The 24,181-nt window shown below is 37.6% G+C and overlaps 2 protein-coding genes across 3 annotated transcripts in view; one reads left to right on the top strand and one right to left on the bottom strand.

The window, feature by feature from the left end:
- Positions 1 to 17,764, bottom strand: LOC140147878 (WD repeat-containing protein 82-like). 2 transcript variants are annotated; one of them, XM_072169656.1, is made up of 8 exons: positions 17,422 to 17,764; positions 13,527 to 13,691; positions 12,666 to 12,765; positions 11,886 to 12,002; positions 10,283 to 10,438; positions 7,622 to 7,691; positions 6,785 to 6,927; positions 1 to 2,096 (listed from the first exon to the last, which is right to left on the bottom strand). In XM_072169656.1, the coding sequence occupies exons 1-8, from the start codon at positions 17,637 to 17,639 to the stop codon at positions 2,067 to 2,069; spliced, it is 999 nt and encodes a 332-aa protein (XP_072025757.1). In that variant the 5' UTR covers positions 17,640 to 17,764; the 3' UTR covers positions 1 to 2,066. The 2 variants fall into 2 exon arrangements, with proteins under 2 accessions (XP_072025757.1, XP_072025756.1); XM_072169655.1 differs by having other exon boundaries at positions 6,758 to 6,927.
- Positions 17,765 to 18,013: 249 nt separating this feature from the next.
- The window catches only part of LOC140147879 (glycerate kinase-like), a 28,016-nt gene continuing 21,848 nt past the window's right edge, over positions 18,014 to 24,181 (top strand). Inside the window, exons 1-5 of the mRNA XM_072169657.1 lie at positions 18,014 to 18,066; positions 20,112 to 20,388; positions 20,977 to 21,140; positions 22,412 to 22,563; positions 22,971 to 23,146. Of these exons, the coding sequence (XP_072025758.1) occupies positions 20,125 to 20,388; positions 20,977 to 21,140; positions 22,412 to 22,563; positions 22,971 to 23,146 (756 nt within the window). The 5' untranslated portion in view covers positions 18,014 to 18,066; positions 20,112 to 20,124. The remainder of the gene's footprint in view (positions 18,067 to 20,111; positions 20,389 to 20,976; positions 21,141 to 22,411; positions 22,564 to 22,970; positions 23,147 to 24,181) is intronic.

Raw genomic sequence — 24,181 nt, forward strand, 5'->3', positions numbered from 1 at the left:
TTCAAGTGCCCACTTTCGAACCATATACCAAACACATCAATCTCAGAGGGATTTCACATATTTATTTGTGTTTACAAGTACAGAATACAAATTAAACTGTTGAAAAATAAGCATTTGGAATGTTACATTTTGATACATATTTTTACAACAATCTTACGATCAGACGGGGAAAATGGGATCACCATATATGATGTGATAAGCTAAATGAGTCCAATGTCAGGAATATTGATTTTGAGATATTACCAATAATAATATTCAACTGCCTTTGTATTTTATTGTTCTGAGCAACACTAAAATGGCAATATCTCTGGAAACATTAAGTCTAATTTTTTTTCCCAGCAAAATAAAGTTCTGAGAATGTCTCATGAAATTGAAAACTAAATTTTGATGGTAATCGGCATCAGACTCATTTAGCTTGATCGCATCACAATATTAGATTGTCACATTTAGAGACAAAAAAGGAACTTCTTGCACTTCTAGTCACTTATGTATAGGTCAAATCAAATAATATCTTATATCTTTGAAAGGATGACCATGAAAATATTATGTTTTTGCAAGTCATCAAAAAGTCAATTGAGCTGGGAGCACACAAGTTCTCCTCTGCTGCTCTGCAAATGACAAGCTACAATGGCAGAATCTAATTCCATCACAGCAATTCACATTATATTACAATCCTACTTAATTAAGAAGTGTTTTTGGGAAGGGTTTGTTTCCGACAGAATATTTCAATTTTCTGCCAGGCTATTATAATATAGACACTTTACAAAGAAATGAAACAATGTACAAGTATACAATATACACATAATTTCTGCTCTTCTGAAATCAGGTGTTTCAGAAATTTAAAACATGTGATAATATAAAATTCAATTAATGTTGTCTTTTAATTGCATACACCACTGGTCTGCAAATGCTTTTTAAGCAGAGTGCTACAGCAAAAGTGCTTGTATTCCTGGTAAATGGTCCTTTTATAAGAAAAATGTACAATACATATACTATAAAATTTGGGTGTACACTAATAGTATATATCAGTCAAGTGATTGAATAAATTGGGCTATTCCATCTAAACTCCACACTACCCTTGTACAAGATGTTAGACTGTAGGAGTGTGGACTTCAAATGTATCAGCCTAAAAGGGAATAATGCAAAGGTAAAGTGTGAGATTTTCACATTTCGGTTTAAAAAAATATGAAACTGTAACATTAATAGACAACATATACATACTTAGAGATGTTGGTGACTCAAATAATGATAATAAGAATTTAATTTTTGAAAACTAATTCTGTCAAACTGTTTTTTTAGAAGACCCATTAATTTTTTACTGTTACTTTGCCAAACACACAATTTCCGAGAAGACTAGTGACAAATCAAAACAACATATCACATGGCAGTGTTTACATTAGCTAATATTTGATACGTCCAGGAAATAATGACAAGTGTTTTAGTCTATTATAAAGCCTATGAAATACAATTATTGAACAAAAGTAACACATATTTCACGATAATAATAACGTCTGAAATTGACAAATAAAAGTCGTCATCCCAACTCCAGTGGTCATCTGGAGGCATGCACAGAAACTTCCAGCCCTGGGACACCGACAGAATACCACCATGTCCCAGAAATGTTGAAACCCATCTTCAATTCAGACATGCTCTAATTTGAGTTATTCATACTTGCGTGTCATTTTCACCATCCTTGACACAAATCAGTCCATATTTATGTCACCTATATGGGCTATCCCAGATTTCAAATGGAGTCACCCATACAGGTATCCCCATTTGAAATTCACACTCCCTCTGTGGAAGATAAAGGTCATGTCTTCCATAGGAGGTGTATGGATTTCAACCGGAATAGTCCATTATCTGATGATTTTGTCTCAACTTCTGAACTTTACCCTTGGTTATGCACAATTGACAACCTTGAGCCCTTGAATTTCATACCTACAAGGCTGCAACATTTTGAGCCATATCAACATCCGTTTCAAATTGTATTTGATGCCAATAATTGATGTCAATCATCCACCATCCCATCTAGAGAAATCCAAGTGTGACCGACGAACCCTCTTCTTCTATTCATCTATGTTAGGAATCCAGAATGCCTGCAAAGATAAGTCAACAGAGATTACAAATTACATGTGAAATAAATATACCATGCACAACCAGAAAGTCCATATTTGTGAAGTATAACAAATCTCTTCATATGTATCAAATTTTATGTTTGTCATTAATTATGTTTAAAAAATATATGTATGACCACTCACACAAGTGTGTGGATTTTTTGTGTGCAATATTTTATTAGAAGAGTCAGAAAGGTATATAGGTTGGTTTTTATGCACAGCAGTATTATACTAACAACTGACCCGTAAAATAGAACACATGACATGGAACAAATCTATCAACAAACCCAATCCTCATCCAGGCTGCAGATAGCTGCCCCAAGACAAGGGGTAGACTCAGTAAATGGAGATGTTATCAAAGACATTGAATGTGCCTGAGAATCTGTTTGAAATAGGTGACGTTCAGATCCTGTGTACTCTGAAGTACCCTTGGATAGCACAGTAATGGGCAAGATTGCCCCCTTCCCAATGTCTGCAGTCCTGGTCATGATATTCTTTCTTGAATATTACGAGGGGCAGTCAGTATGTTTTAAGAGTTGACTATTGACGTCATATGTGGATTGTTTTCATGGCATTTCTCAATGATTACATAAACACTGTACCTTTGTCTTTCAAACAACACATGTAAAAATTATATCATACACATGATTACGTAACAGCATGAGCATAAAATCAATAGACTAGGGACACTGCCAAATCACGCAAAAAGGCGGGCCTTTTAAATTACAGAAAAAACACGTGTTTAAAATGTCCGAGAGCAGCAAAAGTACAAGGTGCATATGGCTAGTTTTAGGAAGGAATAAACACTAGGTCCTCAGTTTGCATTTGGTAAAATATGAGACTTAGCATTAAACTTGGGTGAAAATGGAACGTCTGGAAACTTCAACAACTTTAGGGCTTGAATGGAAGCAAAATTATTCTGCAAAAATGGCGAAAATGAAAAAGCAGTTATTACAAATGACATTAATTATCTCCAAAATGAAACAGACTAAAATTTAATGACTGGTCACGTGTGAGAGCTGGTACTCAGTGCAATGATAACTGGTGCAAATTAAACAACAATTCTGCATGCGTAGGTAGGATGACCGATACAACATGGTGGAAATGCACGAAAATTGCAAAATTCCATGTAAATAGGGCCTAAAATATTACAAAATGCTATGAAAATTTGAATTTAAATATTCATATGAATTTTTATGGATGATCTCAACCTGAAATGAACAGAAAAGTTTTAAAATAAATTTCTCATTCAAACGATGGCCTCTCTCTCTGTACCACTACTGTTTGTATAAATGTAACAATGGTAGAATAACGGTTATATTTTAATCACGGATTCAAATATTTTCTAGGGAGATTCCCGTTTTAATGTTTGGAGATTAGTCAACAGAACTGGCAAAAATTTTTAAATTTCCACGTTTGCTATTTTTGGCAATATCAAGATTTTTATAGAAAGAAAAACCTTGTTTTTGTCAAAAATAAGACACATTTGACCACGCATTTTTAATAAACTAAAACCTTTACAGCCCAACAAACATGGTTAAATAAACTGGTAGTTTGTGTTCTATTACTGTTCCAAAAGGCAGCATTCTCCATACTTTAATTCCCGAGAAAATATAGAAAATACAACAATACCTCATTTCAGCCTCATATTTCCCTTAACAAAAACGACTCAATTTCACCAGGTGACTCTAGACCATTGATTTTATGCTAATGCTGTTACGTAATCGTGTGTGCGCCATAATTTTTACACGTGTTGTTTGAAAGACAAAGGTACAGTGTTTATGTAACCATTGAGAAATGCCATGAAAACAATCCACAAATGACGTCACGAGTCAACTCTTAAAACATACTGACTGCCCCTCGTATTACAATGTAGTACTATTCAACAATGTTTTGATAAATGAAGCAACAGTGACACGAGCATGAACATAGAAGTGCTAAATAATCACACTGATCAAAAATCATAAGACGGTTGACCCATTAGTTATCAAGCATGTAAAAGGGTGGAGGCTTTGCTATTCTTACACCTTCAATGATCACCATTGTGTACCCAAAACTCGTAACAATTAGGGAATTCACTTTAAAACCATCACTTTAATACCACTGTATTGCTGGACCATCTTTCAGTTAGACCAAACTGGTGGTAAAACATTCTTTCTCACAGCACCAGATTTCAAATATGAAAAACTATTACTTCAGTCATCATTTTGCTTCATTGGGTTCTAATTACAATTAAGAATAAAAGTTTTGATGACACTCACAAATTTACAAAATTTAATGGAATGTATTATCAAGCATTTTAAATAACATGTGAAGGAAGATACAGCACTTAGAACAGGAACCCTTACTGTGAAGAGGCTGGTCCAGTGCAGATCCGTCGGAACATGCTTTTCAATACGGAATAAATGCTGACCTCATTGTGACATCATCCAAGCAGCAAAGTTGAAAGAGCGTTATCCGACGGATCTGCAGTCGACCATTCTGGAAGAGCTTTGAATGCTTTAATCTTGCAAGCATCAACTTAATACTCAAGAGAACTTGGCTCATGGAAAACAAATCTGGTAATACATATTTTCTCTCCATGGGTAGCAAGTGTTGATCAATGAAGCTTGTAAATAAAGTATTATTTATATTCAGCTAAATGCCTTTACTTTTACACAGAGGTATTCAAATCTATGTCTCATTAATTTTCTTAAACTGAAATTGACAAAAATACTACACAAAGTGTGTGATAAAGTGTGATCAAGAGAGTGTCACTATAAAACAATGTAATTATGTCACTGGTCTGTCAAACCCTTGTATGTTTTTAATGACTATGTCACCTCTTATTCTGATAATTAAAAGGGATGTATTATTTAAAAGCCCCACTACCCCTGTGGAAGATTTTGGAGATATCTTCCACAGGGGGAGTATGAATTTCAAATAATGAACATATTAGGCAGCTCTATTTGAAACTCACCGTCCCTCTGTGGAAAATTCAGATTAAATCATTTTCAGAGGGTGTATGAAATTCAAATGGAGCTGCCTAATGTGTTCATTCAATTTAAAATTAATACTCCTCAGGGGAGTGGGGAATTTTAATGTAACAGCCCTAAAACACATTTGATTGCACAGCGACATATAAGGTACAATCCAAAAATTGTTGTCTGACATCAAGAATAAGAAAATGAAACAGTTACACACATACAAGGTTTTTGAAAGAACAGATGTGACAACATGGAATATACACCGCACAAAAAAGATAAGAGTCCACTCGCTTGAGTTGTCATAGTATATACATTATATGCAAGTGCGAGCAGAAAGAATTGCGAAGAAAGAATTTGGAATGGTAAAGGATTTGCAACTTTTTGCATTGCATCAATTTTCAATACATAAAATCCGAAACATTTTGAATTCCATGCTCATGTCTGGTGGTTATCAAATAAGGGTGGACTTTCTTTTTGTGAGATGCAATTTAGGATATTACCTTCATGTAAGTCTACTCAGAGTTAGCCTAGTGTCAAGGCAGGGATTATGCAGTTTACTGACTAAACTCATCTAATCCCTCAATGAAGTCTTGGTAATACAATAGGCTAATAATTAGGTGTAGGCTTACATGAAGAACAGATCCTGATGTGAATGGATATAAAACACTGTTGATAGGAACAGGAAAATGAACTGATTTTCGCTTTCATAGTACATGCACTTCTGAACTTAGGAAATCACCACTTTAAAAGTTTTGTAACCACAAGTTTTGTTCAAAAATTTAACGGATTGCAATCAGACGCGACGCACAGTTGTTGTCCCAAACGGAGGACAATTCTGGTGCTGCTACAGAAGGTATGGATAGGGTTGCTAAAACTAACAGAATTTCAGGCATATTTGCTGTTCAAATAATCCAAAAGTAGCCCAATTATACTCATAACCGTTGGTTTCTATGGGACAGAAAACTACTGGAAGTCACAGGAGCCAATGTTGAAAAGTCACCCAATTTTTTCTTAACCATTGGTTTCTATGGGACAGGAAATTGTCAAAACTCACAGGAAACTCTTCATAATCTTCAATTGGACTACCAAATTGCTGGTTTGGCAACTCTGGGTACGGAAGCTATCATTCAGCTGCTTGCTCTTTTTCCTTGTTCTAAAGTTTGTTCAATTTAAAATATGCATGCATCACAACATCTGATCTAGGAATTAGATGCAAATTTTCAAAATGAAAAAAGTTGTGAATCATTGATGGCTAACAAAGAAACATGTGTATAAATATATATATATATCGAATGAGTTGAAAGGGTTTTAGTGGTTAAACATGGAATGAAGAGAGGGGTGGGTTAACAGAGGGTTTATACTACAGAGAGCAAGAGTATACATTGTTTATGATATTGGCATAATACAATAGAAATACGTAAGAGTGAAGTGAAATATACAGGGTGAGTGAGTGACTAAGTAACAAACAAAAACACTTAAATCTAAATTAAGACATGTATGCAATTTAGCATTACATAATCCTAACACAAACAAACTGACAATACTGATAAAAATACTGAAAACTGTCACTAAATACTCCACATCAATCAATCAATCAATCAATCAATCAATCAATCAATACCCAAACACATGCATGCACATTGAAAGAGAAGAGAAGTAAATTTTCAAACTACTAACAACAGACGGAATAGACTTGCTGCTCACTGAGTGTTGTGAGGATGTGGCCACCATCATGAACTTGGGGTTGAACTGCACACAGTGGATGGGATTTTCTTCCTTGGATTGTAACGTCGCTACCTTGCTACCGCTCTCTGCATGCCATACATGCAGCTTACCATCTTGAGATCCTACAAATAAGAATAAGGAAAGTTACTGTAATGTTGTTGTTGGGCGGGAAAAACCTCATACATGCTTGGGGCCCCTGAACATGTATAACACTAAACTGCCAACAGGTTACATAAAAAGGTTTTGCTTTAAACATGTTCAGAGGCCAATAACACATTTCCTGCCCAGCGACAATGTGTAAGTGGTAATTTTCATTAATGACCATTAATTGTTATGCTTTCTACACTCAATACAGCTGACTCAACATAAATATGTGTGAATATGTTCATATGTGCATAATTTTGTACAATTTCACAAGCAACAAGTGATATGCATTTATTAACCTATTTCATAGAAGAGAAGAAATTCCATGATTTTTGATATTTTTATAACAAAATTGCCACTAAAAGTGTTGGAAAATACAAGCAAATATAAATTCATCCACCCGCAAGAAAAGTGAACGCCTCCGAAAAAGGCGAAAGCACTGCGAGTTGTGCGCGGAGTGCGTGCCCATACATTAGACACAATCAATGCATGTTTTTGATTTTTCTAACGCTTGCTCTGATTGGTTCTTGCTGTCAAAGAGTGTATGGAATTTTATAATATTAGTTTAACTTGACAACTTGAACATGTCCTTTTCTGAAATAAAATTATAGATATTTAAGTGAAAAGAGAACAGGGTCATGTACCATCTTATACTGAACAGACTATACTCACCTGATAATACAAATTGTGCATCTGGTGTAAAAGAAGCTTCTAATAATAAGCCCTTCTGGTTCATCTGACCCTGCAAATACAAAAACGCAATGAATTCAAGGTATAATATTGTTTACAAGTCAATATCATTTCAATGTTGATGTAACACATCCTATTTTAACAAGAAATGCAAGGAAAATGGCAAAATGTGCATTAATTTTTATGAAAATCACCAGGTATTTTTTTTTAATCAGCCACCGTAATTCCTAAATTTGATAGCATATTGGATGTGTTCAAATTCAGGATGAATAGACAAATCGCTATATAGATGAGGTGACTTCAATGTTCATCAACAAAGGCAAGGGACTGGTATATCGATATGCTTGAATAAACCCCATGCAACCACTAGCCTTATTGTGATGTGGCGGAGTTTTAAAAACACAGAGCCCTGAACAAAATATGATGCATACGTATACTGCCAGGCAAAAAACAATTGAAATTGTGCTGATGCATGCACATACTGCCAGGCATTGACGTCAGAAGCCTTATTGTGATGTGGCGTGAGTTTTAAAAACACGAGCCCTGAACAAAATATGATGCGCACGTATACTGCCAGGCAAAAAACAATTGAAATTGTGTTGATGTATGCACATACTGCCAGGTATTGACGTCAGAAGTCAACTCATCTATACACAATACATTATACAGGAATTTGTGGGTGTTTTCAGGCATGAGAATCAATTGTCCTGGAAAAACTTGAAAGTGGAATAAGAAAGTGTGCAAAAATGGGCAAAATCACACCCCAAAACAGGCTAAAAATAAATAAAAACACAGACATTTTGACAAAAACAAGCAAAACAACTTGCAATTCTCATGCCTGTGTTCCAAATAGCAAAAATATATATGCAACACAGCCCCCTCCAAAAGAAATTCTCTCACAAACTAGATGGACCGCGGTTCTCGGATGTCGCGGTTTTCGACGCACAGCGTCGACCGTGATGCCTCCACCAAAGGGAGTGATGTGGAATTCACAAGTTGATACAAAGCTTCAAGCCTAAAAGAGGAGACTGAATTTGACCTTAGATGACACCTGGATGACCCCAAAACAACCTTTCAATGACTCCTGGGTGACCCCGGATGACCCCCAAAAATTTGGCTCTAAATGTTGACTGTACCCACCAAGTTTCATCCCCATATAGTAGTTTATACTAATTTGACCTCAGATGACCCCTGGTGACCCCAAAATGACCGTCCACAAATTTGGCTCTAAATGTTAACTGTACCCACCAAGTTTCATGCCCATACAATAGTTTTTACTAATTTGACCTCAGATGACCCCTGGTGACCCCAAAATGACCTTCCAAAAAATTGGTTCTAAATGTTGACTGTACCCACCAAGTTTCATGCCCATACGACACGTTTTTACTAATTTGACCTCAGATGACCCCTGGATGACCTCAGATGACCCCGAAATGACCTTCCAAAATTTGGCTCTGAATATTGACTGTACCCACCAAATTTCATGCCCATACGACAGTTTTTACTAATTTGACTTCAGATGACCCCTGGGTGACCCCAAAATGACCTTCTAAAAATTAGGCTCTGAATGTTGACTGTACCCTCCAAGTTTCATGCCCATACGACAGTTTTTACTAATTTGACCTCAGATGACCCCTGGGTGACCCTGGATGACCCCAAAATGACCTTCTAAAAATTAGGCTCTGAATGTTGACTGTACCTAGACTAATTCCAATCAGCCGTCTACACTTCGCATGTACTGTCATGCTTCGTAGTGACGACTGATTATTTTACAGCCCAAATCATGACGGACTTCTGAAAACTATTCAATGCGACTTTGGTTATGCGCCAGAAGGCTGACTGACTAGCGGCGCCCGTGTACCGCGTCGCCGTCCCGGGCGGATGTGACAAGATCGCGCTCTGAACTTCTAAAAACAACAAACTCGGTCAAAAGGTCAATTTGGACACAACTGCGCACGCTCTATGCCACAGGAATCCTGTTGCAAAATCCGTCACTTTTTTTTCCATGTAGTTTTCTCAGTCGTCAATCCAGACGGTTGACGACTGAGGGCAGCAGTCTAGACTGTACCCTCCAAGTTTCATGCCCATACGACAGTTTTTACTAATTTGACCTCAGATGACCCCTGGGTGACCCCAGATGACCCCAAAATGACCTTCCAAAAATTTGGCTCTAAATGTTGACTGTACCTACCAAGTTTCATGGCCATATGACTATTTTTGCTAATTTGACCTCAGATGACCCCTGCATGACCTCAGGAGACCTTGACCCACTAACCAATATAAACTTGTTCTGTCTGGGGTCAAGATGCACCCACCCACCAAGTTTGAGGAACGTGCGTCCCCCAGTCTCCGAGAAAAGAGGTAAATAAGGAAAATGGGCCCTCTGACCTCAAATGACCTTTTACCTCAGTATATGACCTTGAACCTAAAAAAAAAAAAAAAAAAAAGTAGCCAGAGTTTTTGACCATGACCCACCTATCCTGAAAATCTGAAGTCAATCCGCCCATCCATGCCCGAGATATCGCATCCGGACGGAAGCATGGAAGGACGGAAGCACGGAAGGACGAACATTGCAAAAACAGTATGTCTCGCGGTGGAGGCATAAAAAATAATTTTCCTTATGAATTATTCATTAGTTCATACCATAAATGTTTGCATGGGTTGACCAGTAAATGCATCTACCAATCTGATGACGGCTCCATTAGTCGAGATCAGTATCTTCTTGCCGTCATTGCTAAATTTTAACGATGTCCAGTCGCAATCTCTGTCTTGCTGTAATTTGAACGTTGTAAACGGACCCTGTATAATAACAACAAAATTGATGCGATGGGTGTTAAGGCTGGCATTTTCGGGCGTGCTCGCGGGTACCCGCCCGAGATTACATTACCCGGGCAGGAAATACCCTGCCCGGGTGCCCAAATTAAATTTTTTTTTTAAGTTATTTTTTTTTGGTTTTGTAGTGTCCCTTTTCTTTTTTTTGTTGCAATTTCGGGTACCCGGTTACCCGCCCGAAAAATGCGCCGGGTACCCGGGCACAAAATTACCCGAAAATGCCAGGCCTAATACAGAAAGCAAACAAGGCAAAATATAAAATCACTGTATTTAATCAGATGTCACTATATTGTACTCTTTGCAAGTTGGTGCATATTGCATTGAGCACAGCTTCTCATCACCAGCGTTGGCTTAAATCGCTAGCATATTTAAAAATATTCCTCATAGATGCACATGGCCATGTGTCTTGAAGTGATCATACTTTTTGTTTCATCACTGAATTTTGATACTCACACCTCTATTTTTTGGTTTTTAGAATGTATCTTTAAAACTTTGGATTTATTAACCAGTTTATGATCTCAACAATCCTACAAAATGAATCTCTTTGCTGAAGTTAAGTTTGACACAAGACCCAATTGGGGAATAACAAAAGAGGGAAATAAAGTCTAAAACCTGATGTTTTGAAAAGAGGAAACTCTTCATTTTCTAGAAATAAAAAGGAAGAGTCTAGCTCAGGTTGAGACCAGCTATAATCATAAAACCATAAGTAAGAAAACTATCCATTAAAAACATGTAAAGATACCCCCAGTTCGAACGAACTTAAGGGGGTACTACACCCCTGCCCAATTTCGGGCCTATTTTGGCATTTTTCTCAAAAATTATAGCGTATTGGTGACAAGTATGTATATTATAGGGGCAAGGACTACAACTATTGCACAGGAAATTTGTGACATGATCAAGGGGAATGAGTCACATGTCGGCCCTGGTCGAAAATGAGTTTTACAGATGTTTCTAAAGAGGACATTAAGAGCTTTCAGAAACTGAAAACCCCATGTTGATACAACTCTTCTTTGTGAAGTTACATCAATTTACCAATCACTGAAAACAATATAAAACAAAAGAATTTTAACACTTTCTTTGCCAATATCTCAGAATCAATATTAGCGACATCCGACTTATTTCCCTTGATTGTGTCATATTTTATTTCAACACAGACAACAGTTGTGGAGTTACAGTCAAAAATGAGGGAAAACCAATATTTGATCAATAAATCAATAATTACTTGCTCTGAGTTGCTGAATTTTCAGTACAGTAGTTGTAGTCCTTGCCCCTATAATATACATATCTGACTTGTCACCAATGCGCTATAATTTTTGAGAAAAATGCAAAAATAGGCCCAAAATTGGGCAGGGGTGTAGTACCCCCTTAATGCACTAAATTATACTCATACGTTGGACAAAGTGCTGAAACTAACCTTGTCATACGACCTTAGGTCATATAATTTGACCATTTCTGAGTTGATTCCACATGCAAAGATGAGTCCATCAGGATCAAATGATGCTACTGGCCTGCCTTGTAAATTCATCATGCCCTGAAAAGTAAAACAGAAAAATACAATTTTAACAGTAATATTATTTCTCACTTTTGTTTTTCCAAATGTTGACTGGTTTCATTTTATTGCCTGATAAAAAAGCAAACATTAAAATTCCAGTGTATTTTTGTTAAATCTTAACTTGACCTGCTCTTGCGGAATAAGCGTAAAGTCGCAAGTTGGTAGTTTCGAGACCTCCTGGCTGCTGGTTTGGTTTACTCTATTTGATGCGCATCAGTTAAGGCTGGCATTTTCGGGCGGGCTCGTAGGTACCCGCCCGAGATTACATTACCTGGGCAGGAAAAACCCTGTTCGGGTGCCCGAAATTTAAAAAAAAAAAAATCCTCGGTTTTGTAGTGTCCCTGGACCTAGACCTAAATGGTTACACGCCCGAAAAATGCGCCAGGTACCTGGGGACAAAATTACCCGAAAATGACACCCCTAGGCCATCAGTACAAGTCTAGTAGTGTGTCCTTTGTGAATGGGGTGCAATGGGCATTCACAAAGGACATACAACTGGCTTCCTGTAAGAATCAAAGAACACCTCAGCAACCAGGTTTCATAAGTATGAACTTATGACTTAACGCTCATTTTGTAGGAGCATATCGCCGATGTTTAGAACAAAATTGAATGTCTCTAAAATACTTGTGCTACAATACATACCTGGCAATTGGGTGACCTTAAGTCCCATAACCTAATTGTTTTATCCAATGACCCTGATAAGAAACTGTCATCAATAGGAGACATACTCAAGCTAACAACTCTGAAAAATAAAGGATACATATTGTATGAATGGAACTAAATTGGTCATCTATTCAGAAAACTGGTCACCAGGAGAATACAAGGTCTACACAGGACTGATGGCATTTGTAATAGACGTTATTATATCACTCATACATAAATTCTACAGATGTATTAATTACTATTTGATAAATGACGCCCATACACAATACCACTCAATATGTAGTGAGCCTCAGAGCCTGTGTGTTTTGTTAGACACAGTGCCTGTCTTATATGTGTTGGGAAGAACCTATTCTTCAGCACGAAATGTGGGTGCATTTTAACTTGTAGACTTGCCAATTAAGTTATTGGTAAATTTGGATAAAATGAATTATGCTGCTGCAGAACTGCTTATTGTGTTGTAAAATATGAAATATCTGTGAAATTTAAATAATACAATCACTTGCTTTGGTGAAAGATGTATTGTTCCACACAACCTGCCGTTCTGGCTCGTGGAATGGAACATTCCATCTTTGATCTTTCACCTTGTGATTATATTTTGACCATCACACTCATATTTGGATACTGGATTGATGACATGCGTTTGTGTGGAATTTAATTAATTACACAGTATGTGTATGTGTAGAATTCTATTATCCTCTTTTGATATATGAACCAACCTTCACAGAAATGCTTACACTGCTGACTAGCAGATAAACGATATATTTCCCTTTAAATTACACAGTAGTACATTACTGTACTTTTTAAGCAAAAACAAACAAATTCTAGCAATACTTTACTTACTTTTTTGTGTGCCCAGGAAAGTATCTGATAAATTTGTTGTCATGTAGGCTTAGATACCTTATGGTATCATCGACTTTGTTGGACGTGTAGATTACTGTGTTGACTGCATGGGTGAACCGTATGAGATCCACTCCATATTTCTTACTGTATAATGTCTTCTTTGGTCTGTAAGAAAATTATACTTGTAAGTTTACATCAATAAATTTGTGGCTAGACTTCTTCAGTAAAAATTTATGAAGGCAAAATGAAGGATTGACCATTGATGATCTCAACTTTTATCAATCATTCCGTTCCATCTGCTATCTTGCAAAATGAATCTTGCAAGAATCATTACAAGAAAAATTCTCTTGAAATCTGATTTGGAACCTGTACTGATTATTCTGGGAGAATTACTGCAATGTAAACAAACCCACTCATGGCCCATGTGGACATAGTGATTAAAGTTATTTTTTTATTACTTCCATGGTCCGAGCTGTGCGCCAAGCGTCCACGAGCGTACACACAGAAAAGATAAGCAATCATGCTGATTGGCTGATCAACGCATTTGACAACAAGTCGGTTGACCCATTGGTTGTCTGTTCAGCGCATGGTAGGTGACCTTGTTACTTTTACGCGATCGCAATTCACCAGCGCGTACAAAATTAGGGAGCACGGTGGCCTAGCGGAACAGGCACTGACTCATAATCGGAAGGTTGCGGGTTCGAGCCCCGGCGACACCATCGTGTTGTGCCCTTGAGTAAGGCACTTTATCTCGATTACTCCTCTCCACCCAGGTGCTTAAGTGGGTACCGGCATTCTTAAATGCTGGGAAGGTAACAGACTCGCTGTAGAGGAGGTGTAGCGATCCCCTATAGCAACATTACATGGAGGAGTCTGGCCCAATCGCCAATGAAAGAGAGATGGGCACTCCGATTACCGTTTATACAGGATCGTCTCTTACCATTTACCTTTCCATGGGTGACTGTAGGACCCACGGTTCGATTCATGAACATTGTAAAAAAGTACGGTACTGAAAATCCCACCTATCACTCTGACGGCTCTAACGCAAATGACATTTTGCATGTTTTGCATTTGAGAATATTTCCAACAACTCTAGCACTGAATGTGCAACTATTCTCCCTTTGAACGGATCTGCCATCTTGCTGCCAAAACGAGGTTCTCCCTAGTGGGGAATATGCTAGTTCCAATAATTGGAACTCACGGCTCCGACCGTGAGTTCCAAGGAGCTATGTGTATGTGTCGCCGCGATTTAGCGTGCAGTCATCACCATATTCACATGTACATAGTCGTGGAGTGGACTTTTCGCTGCTCATAAAAACCGCTTAAGGGGGTACTACACCCCTGCCCAATGTTGTGCCTATTTTTGCATTTTTCTAAAAAATTATAGCACATTGGTGACAAGTAAGATATGCATATTATAGGGGCACTGCACTGCACTACTGCACTGGAAATTTATTTCAACACAGACAACAGTTGTGGAGTTACAGTCAAAAATGAGGGAAAACCAATATTTGATCAATAAATCAATAACTACTTACCTTTAGTTACTGAATTTTTAGAGCAGTAGTTGTAGTCCTTGCCCCTATAATATACATATCTTACTTGTCACCAACAGCCCTCGAATTAACCCACGGCACCCATGGCATTTTGCCGTGGGTGCCCACCCCCACTGCCGTAATGCCCTCAAAATATGTCCTTTACCCAAGGCAGTCACTTGTCGTGCCCTCAAATGAAGTTGCGTCGCCGGTGCCCCAGCCCTGCCCCTTCATTATAAAATCATCTATCTATGTTTGTGTGTGTTTTCTTCACTTTTGAGAAATTGCCTTGGTGCCCTTCTCAAATTTTCAACAGTTGCCATGATGCCCTCTTGAAATATTACAAACTGCCGTGCTGCCTTGTCTTTTCAGTGAAAATCCAAGGCAATTTTCAACTTGCCCTAAAAAAGTTGCCGTGCCCCTTCAGATCCTTAATTCGAGGGCTGGTCACCAATGCGCTATAATTTTTGAGAAAAATGCAAAAATAGGCACAAAATTGGCCAGGGGTGTAGTACCCCCTTAAAAATCATCTTTTTAAATATTTCTTTGGACAAAAGCTGATGCATAGAAAAGTTTAGCAATCACAGATGACATACATCAGTGACACAGGTTTCTAAAGTGAGCATTTTACCAGATATACTAATTAATGCAAACTTGCCAAAATAAAACCTTGGAGGCACCCTACAACTTGAGAACAAGTCCTCAAACGTTCGAAATTTGTAGTTACTACAACTAACTGCAATGTAAACAAATCCATTCATGGCCCATGTGGACATAGTGATTAGTGTAGTACTTTTCAATACCGTTTCCCATGGGTGACTGTAGGACCCACGGTTCGATTCATGAACATTGCAAAAAAAGTATGGTACGGTACTGAAAATCCCACCTATCACTCAAGTTCTAACGCAAATCTGACATTTTGCATGTTTTGCGTTTGAGAATATTTCCAACAACTCTAGCACCGAATGTGCAACTATTCTCCCTTTGAACGGATCTGCCATCTTGCTGCCAAAACGAGGTTCTCCCCATACTAGTGGGGATTATGTACTTTTCAGTTTCCCACACGTTTTAATGGGAATTGGATTGCGTACTTTCCCAATGTTTGGTGAGCATATTTCTCCTCTTGATATTTTTAGAAGTGGACAACAAATTTTCTATTCTATATTGTTTGGCAATAATGTCTTTTGCCAACAGTATATTTAAAGTTGTAATTTTGTGTTTTTGATCGCAAAGTTCGGATATTTTTATTCACGATTCGAATTCTGAACCCTTCGCAAGGGTGCAGAATTTGGCAGAACTTTGACGATAATTTTGCCTTTTTGGACACTAAAATGCATTTGATCCTTAATTTTATTTCAACCGAGTCTTAAATTAGCAAGCACAATAAGGTTGGTACGGTACCACTTTTATATGAAATTTAAAAAGATTTTTTTCAAATTTCTGACCTGTGCAAATCGTTAAAGTGTGTATTTCCCATTGACATCCAAAATGGCGTAAGCTATAGAAAAATTATTAAATTAGTGTGTACATCGTGGAACATACTCTTTGCGTGGCTGTGCGTAGTAAGCTCTTGTACGCAGATAACCTCGCTAATAAGTATTATGTAGGTATGCTTGCTAGGTGAATTCAAATTTGCCATCAAACTGCATCATTTTATATATCAAATTAAAGCCCTTGAGTAAACAAAGCCAAAAATGAAAACCTTTTTTTCATAGCACTTTCCGTAGCAAAGTTACATCTTGTCAAAGATTGACTTTCATCAAACAATGTCAAAAGATTCAGCTAGCAAAATTCCCCAAAACGGCATTTCGGGGTGTTTCTAGATCTTAGTCTCATGATGATAGCAGCTTTTTCTATGTGGAACTGCTATCAAAATCACTCTAAAATTCCATGTGCGAGTGACTTATCACCATAAAAAATCATATATTTGGGTCAAGTGAAGTATAGAAAACATATGTAGGTTTCTTTCTTCGGCCAGTTGTTTTAAATTTCTATGTAAAAATGCATTGACATTGTCTGCGAATTTGGCTGACTAGCAAATGTGTTTGCCTGGCATACCTATATTATGGACGCAGCCATAGAGTAGCGTGTTGTACGCTCGTGTATATAGCATGATTAGTCGCGTAGTAACAAGCGTAGTTGAATGTTCCACAATGAACATGAATTTAATAATTTTTCTATATAGTCCTAAATATACATTAGGTACGGCGTATCCGTATGACAGTATGTATAGGACTGGCAAGCGAGTCTAGTTCTCTCCCTGCAAACGCATCCGCAAAACATGGATTCTTGTCAGTTCACTTGTGAATGTGTATGTGAAAAAATATCACTAACTTCACTGCACGATATAAATTACTTACTTTCCCTCTAAACAATCATAAATAACAATAGAATCATCCTCGCTACTGGATATTAATGTCTCTCCATTGTGTGAAAAGTCCAAGCTATTTATGCGATCTGTGTTCTGGTCCTTGAAAAGTTTTGCTACACGAAAGCTTCGCATAACTTGATCTGTTAACTTCATTGTTACACTATTTCCACTTCCCACCGATGTCTGACTTGTAGAGAGGTCCTTCATTGGTATTTCAAAATTTTGCACAACAAAATAAAGGATTTATATCGAAATTTCCACTCGGTCTAATCTGCAAAATCACCCTATACGACAACACAATCCATCCCTGCAGCTGTAAAATAGCAATTAGCTAATTTCTAGAAACACCAAGTTCTCAAATTGTATTAATTTGGTAGTTTAGAACAAAAAACATTAATTTATTTCCATACAATGAAATGGATTAAATAGAATTTTAGTTTTTTGCTATTTTTCTTATGATTGCCCAGAAAGATCCGTGAAGAATGAGGTTAATTAATACAAAAATTTCATTCTTTTTAAGAACACATGCTTTGGTTCATGGTTCAAAGGTCAGAAAAGTTGCCAGTTCATTTTGTTATGACCTAATTTTTGTTGACCTCTGCCGGGTGAAAGGTAAACAAATCGAAGGGGAACGGTAAGCTTACACACTTCCCGGGCACACCCCATGGCCATGCTCAACTTGCAACTTTCTTCTGCAGATATCTAAAGCGCCCGTCATACTTTCCTGCCGCTTGCCGCTGCGGCAAGCAGCAGGGCGTTTCAACCAATGACAAGCCTTGTCCGTGTAATGCCAATCAATGCGCGTGTGCCACGCCGCTCAGCGGCAAGCGGCAGGGTAGTATTAAACCAGCATTAGTCTTCATGGTCTTATGCCCCAGCATACTTTCCTGCCACACTTTGCCGCATGCACGCTTGCCGCTGCATGCAAGCGGCAGGGCGTTTCAACCAATGACAGCCTTGATTGTGTCCGTTTGTCTGCAAGTGCAATGCGCGTGCGCCACACCGCTCAGCGGCAGGGTTAGTCCGAATAATCAGACCCAGAACAAAATATTAATTTCTGACATGATCTTGTACTGGGTCTGAACTGTTTCCATATGAAATCTTGATGGCAAATTGGACAATAGAAGCACATGGTTCTACGTGACAGCTTTTTAATCACTATTCAGGTTACGTGAATCACGCTATTGTGGACCGTCCTTCTGATACTTCAGTGTTTGGACACGCGGAACGCTTTTTTTTGTCTACCTCTCTGTTTGTAAACAAACCAGGAGGTCGAAATCGCCCTCCTCGCCGAATACGAAAGTCAGCGTAATAGTAGGCCTACGGCACTACGGCAGGGTAGTATGAAACCAGCTTTAGTTCTACTATAGTAGAAATATCATTAGAATGAACATGCCATGATGCACAGCGGCCATTTCCACGTTACATATAGAATACTGCGTGTGCGAAATATTATATGCGACTTGGGTATGCCAGGCAAACCTTAATTAACACATTTGCTAGTCAGCCAAATTCGCCTAGAACACAATACAGATAATTCTATTACTCTTACGACCCATTATTCAAAATCGCGCACTGTAATTTGTTAAAATGCATCACGTGAGAGCCCATTATTCTGCAATAATGGGTCAAGCGCTGTAACACATTTTACGCTTATCATTACGCTTGGCTACGCGTGCAATATTTCCGTGATACGCGCTGCCACTTACGCCTATGCGCTCCACCTTGAAGTAAACAACTCAAAATATTTGTGCCAAAAAATGACATTTTCTCTTTAAATCGCACTATTTTCTGGTAATAGAATAGAAATGAAGGGTGCAGCATTATCCTTTACATACAAATAATGTGTCCTCGGCAGTAAAAACGTTAAAATAATGGGTTCGGCTGCGCCTCACCCATTATTTACGTTTTTACAGCCTCAGACACATTATTTGCATACAGGATAATGCATTACCCTTTATTTCTTAAATATAAAAGAACTGGCCGTGGCCGGTCAAGGAAACCTACATAAATATGTTGTCTATACTTCACTTAACCCAAATATATGATTTTTTATGGTGATGAGTCACACGCACATGGAATTTTAGAGGGATTTTGATAGCAGTTCCATTAAAGACTAAGATCTAGAAACACCACCGAAATGCTTTTTTGGGGAATTTTGCTAGCTGAATCTTTTTGATGAAAGTCAATCTTTAACAAGATGTGACTTTGCTACGGAAAGTGCTATGAAAAAAAGGTTTTCAGTTTTGGCTTTCTTTACTCAAGGGCTTTAATTTGATATATATACAATGATGCAGTTTGATGGCAAATTTGAATTCACCTGGCACATGCGTATCATACCCCGATCTAGACTGTGGAACTCAGTCCTCAATGATAGTCATTTATCTTTTGGTCGTTATATGACTATCATTTGAGGACTGAGTTCTAATATGATACATCTTCTGAGGAGCAATTTCAGACAATAGCTTGGGATTAGTGGGGCAGAGGATCACTCGCAAACGCAAAAAACAGAATCAACTGAAATTGTGGAAATAAGCCCTTTTCGCGGATAACTACTGAAAAATGTCATAAAAAGAGGATGCTAGGATCACAAAATACTCCTTTAAATTTTCACAATCTTTCCTAAATAGATACTGGTATTTAAATGAGACTAAACAAAATTATTCATGCATTTTTCAGTTAAAAGTCAGATATGAGGAGGCAATGTTGTGCTATGCTCTATGGAGTTCTACGCAACCAAACACTCTACCAACAGAAGATTCCACTATTTGTAGCAGCATCCAGCTGTACAAGAGGTGTAATTATGGCAAGATTTCAAAGCACATCCAGCTCTCCAGATGTTGCAGAGGTCAAAGGTCATGCAAGAAAGATCTTTGATGCAGGTGTTGAAGCAGTAATGCCAGATAGAATGGTTAAGAATTGTTTGAAATTCAATGGAAATGAATTGACAGTCAAGGTATTGGATCAGTTGAGCTATTCATTGAAGAGTTTACTTTTTCATTATTTGCCACCAATCATTGTTTTGTCCAATGACGACTTGAATCGCACATATTGATATCTTGTTGATATTAATTGACACTGTGTCAAAACTCAGATTTTGTTGTTGTTGAGAAATCAAGTTTAACAAAATAAAGAAAGTTTTAACCTGAAAAAGGCATATTAAATTAAAATTCCATAATATTTACCTAAAAATATTGTAAATGATGTTGAAAATCCACACATAATTCTCTAATCTCTTGTCAGAGATATTTGCACAAAAGTTTGCCTATCAGGTAGAGTTCAATGAAGTGTTATTGAAGCAATCTGATCAGAACAGCTCCTGTAAATTATTTTTTGGGAAAAATCCCAAGACCCTACTTGTGAAACTGATACTGAGTCATATAGTACCTACCTACTAAAAATAACACTTGAATACATGTACCCCCAGCCAAATAAAAAGCTGAATGTCACACCTTGGATTTTATGTTTGCAAATTAGCAGACGCATATCAACCTATTAGAATTATGAAATAGTTTTATGATTTTTACTTATTTTCTGTCACCAGGATAAGAGTTATGCTGTAGATCACAATGTCCACGTTGTTGGGTTTGGCAAAGCAGTCATTGGTATGGTTAAAGCCATTGATGATATTCTTGGAGACCATGTTATTAATGGAGTAGCCAGTGTGCCATGTGGATTGCAAGAGATACTAAGAACAACTGGAAGAGAGTGAGTACTGATGGCATCAGCTTGAGAGTGCTAATTTCAACTCAACTGATTTGCTCCTACCAGATGATCATATCTTGAAATGCATCAATATGCAGATGCTGGCATTATTTGAAACAAGCCATCATGTGCTAATTTTTGCAAATGTGTGCATCCATATCAAAACGATGCACTTGTCGGCTGCTGCTCTTTTTACATCATAGTTAGGGAATAATACCAGACTCATCTCAAGTGGAGGCCGGCCACTTCAAATCATCCCCAAGTCAAATGATTTAGGAATACAGAAACATTCCTAAACCATGTGACTAGAGGATAATTTGACAGTGATCTCCACTTGAGATGAGTATGGTATTTATTCCTAGCTATTGTGTAAAAAGGGTGTATCCTTTGTGTAAGAGAGCACCACACAAATCCTAACTCTAATCCTAACCCTAACCATTACCCTAACCCAAACCCTAAATCCTAACCCTAATCATATTTAGTATTTTGTGCTCTCTTACACTAAGGATAAACTGTAAAAAGACACATATGGATGTAGACAAATGGCACAATGAAAGCAAGCTAATATTACACACCGGGGTAGTCCACTCTGGGGTAGCCAGGTGACATGCGCATATGATACAATAGTAAATAAAGTACAAGCCCACTATAGTCCCAATGTTTGCCTTCCTTGAGGCAGTGGTGTCAGTACTCCTTACTTGCATGTGTATTCGCCGTAGAAGTGAAGTAATAATCGGATTAACTACCATAACAATAGATGAATACAAATTTTGAATATATCACCCTGCACTACAAGCAGATTGCACTTTAACAGGTGCGTGTGATCAGCATAATCTGCATATTCTATAGAATTACGATACAGGTCTTTATCCCTGTTCTTTGACATCTATGGTTCAATGCATAGGTACTGAGTGAACGTTGTAGTGCAGGGCGATATATTAAAAATTGTATTCATCTATTGCTATGGTAGTTAATCTGATTAATGACGTCACTTCTACGGCGAATAGATGCACTTCCCTGGGCCTCATGGAAGAACAGATGACTAATTGTGTTTTCAACTGATTGAGTGTCCCAGGTTAAAGAAGAAATAAAACAAGCAAACAAACTGCCATTGATTGTGCATGCAAATATGCCAGTTCTTTGTGTCAATGCACACAATTTAAAACTGCCCACTAGAGCATGCAATGATATTGCTGTCTGGAGGGAGCCAAATGGAATGAAAACAACACATAATACAGCATAACATGATTGTTTCTTCTTGCTATTATTTGAAGGAACCTACTTCCAGAGCAAAATTCAAAGGTCAAGATAATGGAAGGTGCTAAGAACAACCTCCCCGATGCCCATGCATTGAGAGCAGCCAATCAGATTGCAGAGATTGCTGGCAACCTTACGGAGAAGGATATCTTGATTGTGCTGGTGTCTGGTAAATTTCTTTTCATTTCAGTTATAGACTCCATTTCATGTATGCTCTTTTTTACTAGTTTGGCAACTTTCCTAAAATAAAAAGAAGGGTTTTTGTTTAACTATTACATCCTGGCATCATATGTTTCCAAAGATATATCGCATTTCCTTTTGTGCTTTTTTAAAGATATTTTGAAAATGAAGTCAAAACAAATAACTGCCAAATGACATCCTTCCTGTGTCCTTTAATAATCCTATTTCTTTTCATAGAAGTCATTGAGAAATTAACATTGAGAAAATGGTACTGAGTTGTTTCATGTTGCATGAAACAGAGATCCTAAAATTTAGGATCTCTGATGAAACATAAGTTTACAAAAGTCATGTTATTGTTAAGGCCTTTCATGTTGTATTTACTTGTTAACCCAACAGGTGGAGGTTCTGCATTACTACCATGTCCTGTACCACCGATATCACTAGAAGAGAAAGAACAAGTGACTAAAGCTTTGGCTATGAAGGGTGCTACTATATCAGAATTAAATACAGTCAGGAAAAATCTGTCAACACTGAAAGGAGGAGGTCTGGCACAGCTAGCATACCCAGCACAGGTAAATGGGTTTGAAATGGCAGTCAACATTAATAGGTATATTTCACGGGAAAATTGTCTGGACACATGACCAATGCGTATCAATGTGAGTGTAACCTCGAACCTGATCTCTGACCCCGGGTGGTGACCTCGCTATTCAAGTCTTAGTAATTTTGAATTGGAATAGTATTCTTGGCCACAGTTTCGATAGATATTCGTGCATTGCAAATTTATTGAATATCATGTGATCTTAATTTCTTCACAATATCATCAAAACATACTTTCAAAAATATCTAACTCTTTCCATAATATTATTAAGTTACTTATTTTGCATGAAATGAGGAATTCTTCCTATTCAAATGCATTGGTAGACAACCCTCTGTGCTCGGGGTACACCACATTCCATAATGCTAATATGTCAGCGCCCATGGGTGTCACGTGTCCAGAAAATTTACCCGTGAAAATTTACCTATTAATTTTGACTGAATGGGTACAGAGATTTTATTATATTTTAAATATGTGTGTACATTCCTTATCAAAAGGATGTACTTGTCGGCTGCTATGTGTGTCTATTTTTAAATATAGTAGCTAGGATTAAATACCAGACGCATCTCAATAAGTTGGGGGCACTTCAAATTATCCCCAAGTCAAATGATTTAGAAATACAGAGAACATTTAAGAAATTTAAGAAATGTCACTGGAACTGGACCATATTGCCGTTATCAATGTCCTTTGCTCCTAAAATTCTAGGTTACCTCTAAGATGTTTTAGAATAAATCAAATTTTTTTACAACATTACAAATGTTATTGGTAGCATATATTTACAATTTACAACATCAAAATCACATATTAGGCCCCCCCAAAAAAATTGTTTGTTTGTCCTCGTCCGACCGACCGTGTACCCTGGTCCCGACCGTTTTTTTTATTTATTTTTTGGCATAACTACACAATACCCACCACACCATGGGCACAGCCCTGAGCTGCTTCAAAGGGAATAGCCCCCTCAATTTGATATTTTCTTGTATTTTGACAAATAATCCCCTATAGTCACATCATA

Source organism: Amphiura filiformis, chromosome 3, assembly GCF_039555335.1.
Source record: "Amphiura filiformis chromosome 3, Afil_fr2py, whole genome shotgun sequence".
Lineage (NCBI taxonomy): Eukaryota > Metazoa > Echinodermata > Ophiuroidea > Amphilepidida > Amphiuridae > Amphiura > Amphiura filiformis.

What these genes read in the sequence shown, in the direction of transcription:
- LOC140147878 (XM_072169655.1), bottom strand. Translation starts at nt 17,639, where the DNA reads ATGAAGGACCTCTCTACAAGTCAGACATCGGTGGGAAGTGGAAATAGT. An exon ending in TTTCCTGGGCACACAAAAAA is followed by an intron (nt 12,766 to 13,526) that starts GTAAGTAAAGTA and finishes TTTATTTTTCAG; the next exon opens with AGTTGTTAGCTTGAGTATGT. An exon ending in GCAAGTCTATTCCGTCTGTT is followed by an intron (nt 2,097 to 6,757) that starts GTTAGTAGTTTG and finishes TTATCTTTGCAG; the next exon opens with GCATTCTGGATTCCTAACAT.